Source organism: Bactrocera oleae, chromosome 4, assembly GCF_042242935.1.
Source record: "Bactrocera oleae isolate idBacOlea1 chromosome 4, idBacOlea1, whole genome shotgun sequence".
In the NCBI taxonomy this organism is placed as follows: domain Eukaryota; kingdom Metazoa; phylum Arthropoda; class Insecta; order Diptera; family Tephritidae; genus Bactrocera; species Bactrocera oleae.
This window is the reverse complement of record NC_091538.1, coordinates 10,369,180-10,376,117: the sequence shown is the minus strand read 5'-3', so window position 1 is coordinate 10,376,117 and position 6,938 is coordinate 10,369,180. Positions and strand designations below refer to the sequence as shown.

Genomic DNA, 6,938 nt, shown 5'->3' with positions numbered 1-6,938 from the left:
TGCGAAAGAGTTTCGCATTCAAATCATCACCGAACGCAGATAAAAAGCTATATTTCTATTTGTCTCAAGAAACAAGACTTACTTTCATGCAATTATATTTCGGACATTTGAGCAATCAAAGTATCCAGATTTGATCAATATAAATATATACGCAACGTAAGCCTGGTATGAATGTCAGCATGCTACAAACGACTTCTTTGCATACCGACTTAAATCAACTTATATAATAACTTGGATATATGGGTATCAAATATCAAAAAGTTAGTAGCGATCGCTCCTCAGCAGGTAATGCTGAACCTTGAAGCGTATTTCTTACAGCAAATAAAAAAATGTGTGTTAACATTTAGGAACCAGTTTAAAAATTTTAAAATTGTAGGTTTAACCTAAGGATTACAACTCTTAGTTGGGATAAAAGAAGCTTTCTAGTCATCAGGTAAAAAGTTTATCATCATAACATATATATATGATACCTATATATGTATAATATATACTGACGGCTACTAGTACTATTATTTAGTATACACGATTAACTATGTATACCATCTTCGCAACGTGGTAATCGTCAAAGTGAGTAAATTGTATCAGAATTTTACGCTGCGTAGCTTACTCGTGCTCTATCAAATATATATATATAAATATATAAAGATTTGGTCAAAAAACTAGAATCAATGTTATGAAACATTTTTATCAACTATTATTCATCGTATGACGCATTATGCGTAACGTAGCATCGATAATGTCTGCCATCAAATAAAAAATATATAAGACTCAGCTGCACAATGCACATTTCTTAACTTTCCTGCAGCGTCATTATGCTACGTCACTTTTCAAGGGTTACGTCATTAAAGCTATTGTCTCGCAATTTCCGCCAAATAATTTCAGCACTTGTTTCTGCATTTAGTTCCTTTTTAAGCTCCGACTTATAGTCTGACGAATCGATTTAGTTAGTTCACGAAAAAGTCCGTCAGTTTTTAAGATATCGATCTGAAATTTTGCATACATCTTTTTCTCCCCAAGAAGCTGCTCATTTATCAGAATCTCCTATAGCGGACGCTTATAGGATATAACTGCCATACAAACTGATCCAATTCAAGCTCTTGTTTGGAAACCTTTTTTATTTGAAAATATATCTTTGAAGAAATTCGGCATATACTCGTATTAAATAATATCTAAGGCAACGCTACAATCTGCGACAAAATTGCTTAGATCGCAGCACTCTAGAATATAACTGGCCAATTAAAATCAAGAAAAAATATTTTTTTACTGTTTTATGCTATAAGAAATGCAGCTGTGAAGGGTATTATGGCTGCGGTACAACCGAAGTTTTTTATTTGATTGTTTTTTTTTTTTTTTGTTTTAAACGATATTGATTTTTAAACCAATGCAATTTTAATAAAATAAAATCTCTGTAAGCAAATAAACTGCGAACAACGGTAGCGCACAAAATTTACTTCTGCTTTAGTATACATTTTAACTTTGTTGCTATTTTTATAAACGGCGCTGTACGTTATCATAACTCCTTTTAATTTACAATAATTCAAAATTTTCGTAACTGTATACAAATATATGTACGTATGTATGCATGTGTGAATATTTATGAAATTTAAACATTTTGATTAGCGTAAATCAATATTGGTACAATTTCGAGACGTGACCAGATTTCCAATGAAGCCAGTGCGGCTGCATAGCAAGCAGGATTATGTCATACGAGCATGCGTACGAAGTTGAATTTGTTAGTGCAAGAAAATATAAAAAAAAGAATAATTTTTTAATTGTGTTTTGTAGTTAAATGCAGTTGTTACAAATTATGGAAATTGACTGTTTTTATACAAGTGTTTACATATATAACATATGTGCTTACAAGTAAGTCTCATATATAATATAATATGCATATGAAATACACATACACACCTTTATATGTATAATTGTAATATGCATGTATTTATTATAAAGGTCATGCGCATTCTTCATAAAAATGTTTAAGCCTATTTTGAATATAAAATATAAAATTATAATAAAACAGAACTGTTTGTAGCAAGCGATTTAATTTTGTACCTACATACATATTTATAATGTATATTTGTATGCATGTGTGTGCATGTGCTATGAGTGCCATTTTTTGGAGTTTTAAGACATGATTTAAAGCAAACGCATTTCTATAACGCATTATTACAAATTTACTTACTGGCATGCGCATGCATACATACATACAAGTATATACTTATAAGCATATATGTATTTGTATACTGAAGAAAAATTAAAAAAAAAACACTAAATTTTTTCAATCGTAGTTTAAGTTGTAAATATGTATTTATAAACGCAATATTAAGATATACAAACATACCAAAGCGAAAAATACTAGTACACTAAATAATATTATAACTAACATATATACATACATACAGTTGTGTATTACATAAATATATGATATGAGTATCTAAACTAAAAAAAAAAGCTAATTAAATAATATTGAATGTCAAAATGTTGTTGCTCTGGTTTCATTTACTTATTTTTAGTGAATATATAATTAAAAGCAATCAAAATCATTCGCCATAGGCAGGAAGGCAGGAACAGGTAGTAATCACTGCAAGCCAGGACCAGACTGTAATGTAGATGTATGTAGCTGCATAAGAACCTTTCAACTAAACTCTCGCAGCTTCTGGCGATTCACTAACGGCATGTGTGGCCTGGCGCTGTCCTAATGTAACACAATTCCTCTGCTATTGACCAATGCTGGTTGCTTCTGGCGATTGCTGCCTCCAACCGGTTCTAATATTGACAGTACAGGTTCGAATTAAGCGTTTGGCCGTATTGAATGATTCCCTGGCAATCCGACCAAAGACAAAGCAACACACTTTTCATCAACAGTAATCGAAACAGTGCATATATGACGGTTGGACCTTAAGATTAACATTTTTTTTTTAATATTTTCGATCATTGGAGTTCCTTCATAACACATATTTTCAACCGCTTTGCTTGCGTTTCGCCTCTATCGAAATAAAACTATAAAATTTTGCGTATTTTCTCATTGCTGCTTTCCATTTTTGACTCGTGCTCAAACAATAATGAGTCGATTTATCACAAAACTGAGAACTGAGAAGTTTTTTTAAGTACGAAATCTTATCTTTTTAATACCATATAGCTTAAACTAATACACTTACACAACGCGAGATACAGATGATTAGAGTCATCTGTTGAAAAAATAACTAATCTCTTTTTACTGAGCCTTACATTACCGAATACCAAAAATTTGTTTATAATTCGTTTATAAATTACAACCAAAACCGTTTAGCCTTCCCATTTAAGCATAAACAAGTAAAAATACACGTGTTTTGCGAAACTATCATGATTTTTCCGTGTTCATATTTGAATCACAAATTTCTCTTTCGAAATAAAATATGCGAGCCAGCAATTTTTGCGAAAGATGACGCTATGCTCGAAATACTTCTCCAATACATATCATCAGGAGGAGTACAGTTTACAGATTATTAAAAGATTTTAATTATGTTAAATTCTATGACTGTCAATTGAAATATATATATGTAGGTAAGTAGTGAAAATGCAATTACTTTGGTTTCCACTAAATCGGTATAAGGTCCATCAGAGCGCCAAAAATCATTATATTCGTGGGCTTAAGGGGGTATTCTAGTCTAGAGACATGAATTATAGGTAATTTTTAAAGTGTCATAAAAAAAGGCAATCAATATTTCTATTATTATTATCGATTCTTTTATCCGTTATTTATTAATGTTACAAGAGTATAGAAAAAAATTAAAAAAAAAATGAGAAAAGAAAAGAAGGGTCTCAAAAATGGCACGAGAGCATACACATAATTTCAACCCTCCTAGTTATCTGAACTAAAAAAAGGTTATCAGTCTGCAATGATGACGCAATTGTATGAACTAGCGAAAAGTAAAATAAACTTTTTTGGCAAAATTTGCGACTGTGTGAAAAAAAAAGATTTTTTACACCATTTTTTTATTTTCTCGTATTTTTTAAAATTAGTAAAAATTTAATTTTGGGGATGGAACTAGTTCATAGAGAATATAATAGAGAATAGAGAGAGAGGTTTATAAAGAAAATTCTCTGAAAATTTCAAATAAATCGCTCTAGTAGAACTCGAGAAATCGTGTGTATCGTATTGAAAAAGTCTGGTATGAGAAAAAACGCATTTAAAGCCCTTTGTTCGATTAGTAAAATGTGTATATCTCCGAAAATAATTTAAATTTTTAAATATTCTCTCGTAGACATATTCTTAAAGAGTTAAACTTGAATACTTTTTAATATGAAAAAAAAATCGATTTTTTTTAAATACTACACTAGAATAGCCCCTTAAGTAAAGCTAAGACAGACTTCATATATTTTTGGCAGTTCACCACATTTTGATCCAGAAAAATACCCATATAACATAATTCCATTAAGATATATAAATTATTGACTGATATGTCTAAAGAAAATTCAACCAGAGACATGGTGATCTTTATAACATAGTAGGTGCTTGTGGGCAAAAAAAGTACGAAGGCAATATTCAGAGGACAAGTCTATAATACCCTTCACAGTTTTATTTATTTTAGTCTAAAATGGTATAAAAAGACCTTTATCTTGATTTCGGTCACCCAGTTTGTATGACAGCTATATGATAAAGTAGTTTGCCATTGGTAGTTCCGGCAAATGAGCAGTTTCGTGGTGAGAAGAGGGACGTGTGCAAAATTTCAGAATGATATCTCAAAAACTTTAGGACTAGTTCGCTTACATACAGACAGACAGATGACCATGGCTAAATCGACTAATTCAAGTTTCAAACTTCGAACAATTGAAATTAAATATTAGTCTACAATTTTATTAGAAATCAAAATTCCCACATCCGCTTAAAGTCGTTTAGAAAAGGACTTTTTTGATGACGTGATGGAATAATAACTACAACTGACAAATTATAGTTCTGTTTCCACCAAATTTGTTTTTACCCACTTTAAGTGGTTAAGTTTAAGATTAAGTTTAAGTTCAATTAGAAAATTAATAAAATTTCAAATGGAATCATAATTTAATGCGACATTTAATACAACAAAACAAAAAATTAACAAAAATCAACAAATAATGAATTATAAAAGTAAGTTCGTCTGTAATAAGAAGCTTAATACATAATATATATATATATGTATGTATCTACACCGTCTAGCGGAATGTATTTAAAATTGTACTAATTCAAAGCACTAAGTACTCGTTGGAGGATTGATGAAAACTATTTACAATAGCGAGCGCACGGATAGTAGCGCCACGTCATCCACACTAACTAAAGCACTAAGTTGTTAGTTTAGAATTTCTCCGCCGCTGGTGGACCATACTCGACGGCTGGTGCCGGTGGTGGTCCATATTGTGAAGCTGGCTTTTGTTGTTGCTTGTATTTGATAAAGTAAACTTCTGGTTTGCTGGGCTCAGTTGGCGCTGGTGATGGCAATATAAGTGGCTGTTGTTCCTCTGGTTTCTTCACCAACACATAAACGAGAGTCTTGTGTTCATCCTGCACCGGTGGTGGCAATACCTGTTGTACCGGTGCTGGTGGATTTGGTGCTTTAATGAAAATGATCTTGTAATGCTTCTTGGGCACGGCGGTTTGTATGGGCTCCGCTGACTGGAAGACTTCTGGCTCCTCTGGTGGCACATGTACGTATACGTTCTTGGTGACGATTGTCTCAGGTGCTGGTGGACCGTAGAATGGTGCTGGTGGACCATAGACTGGTAGTGGTTGTGGTGGCTGTGTGGGTGGTGGCCCGTATTGTTCCGCTGGCGCTGCTGGTGGTGGACCGTACTGCTTTTGTGGTACTGGTGGTGGTCCATAGCGGGCGGCTGGTGGTTCCGGCATAGCCATAGCCATGGCGAGGCTGCAGGCGATCACAAATAGCCAACGCATTTCGTTGTGTTCTTTATTATTTATTATATTAGTAGTAATCTGTTGTTTTAAGCTTTAACGGTGCTTTATGTGGCGCGCTCGAGGAATTGTATTGAATTGACATAATGTTTTGGGTCACAAAATGCTTTTATATGCATGCAAAATGTGGCGATTTCGGCATTCGGAATTTCAATTTCATTCGTTCAAAAAATGGCGTAATTTCGCCAGAATGGCTTGCATGCGGTAGACTTCGTTTTTCGGCGCTTTGCCTGTTTTTATTACATTTTACTTTGTCCACACTGTGTGCTCAATTAATTTTATTGCTATTTATTGTGCGTATGTGTGTTTGTGTGCATTTAATTTTTGGCATAGATTTACAAATCGTTACGATGCGCGTTCGCACGCCCGCAACGCGACTGCGTCCACTATCGCTGTAAGCCAGCGCCAGCGTCGCATTGCGAATTACGCGATTCATGCCAGCCAGCCAGCCAGCTGGTCGTACGCTACGCGCATACGCAATGCGATTTCCGAGTTGCGCCGAGCGTCAAAACAATAATAAGAATAACCACAATCACAATGCAACCGACGACAATTAATGAGCGCACACGACCAAACACACACACACACATATGGTAGTATGTGTAAATAGTAATCGAACTACTGCAATTACAAAACTTATTTGATTTACCCTTTATTTGCGTTTTTTTTTCGCAGCTATGTATTGACTTTAGTCGCAGCTTCGTCGTTGGCCGCGCGTTCGCTGTACACGGTAGCACTCGTACACCCGCCCAATCACTTTCGTGTCGACACCTTTTTGGGCTTCCCGGCTGTAAAGCCTACGAACTGCCAACTGCCAACTGCCAAAATCGCATGCACTTTTGGTCACATTACATCGTGATATGCACTCACTCCCTCGCTCTTGCTGGGCGTCTGGCTGTGCGTTCAGGCGTCTTATGGGGGTCCGGCTTCGGTCAATGTATTACACAAAGTTATGTAATTATCCGTAGTAGGGCGGCAGTGAGTGATTGTGCATGCGCACATATTTACTTCG

General features: G+C 34.6%; 1 protein-coding gene across 1 annotated transcript; it reads right to left on the bottom strand.

Annotated features, from left to right (window-relative positions):
* Positions 1-5,062: 5,062 nt before the first annotated feature.
* On the bottom strand, positions 5,063-6,019 carry Twdlbeta (Tweedlebeta). The gene has a single exon (XM_014240985.3). It carries the CDS (start codon positions 5,906-5,908, stop codon positions 5,312-5,314), a length of 597 nt encoding a protein of 198 aa, XP_014096460.2. The 5' UTR covers positions 5,909-6,019; the 3' UTR covers positions 5,063-5,311.
* Positions 6,020-6,938: the final 919 nt, after the last annotated feature.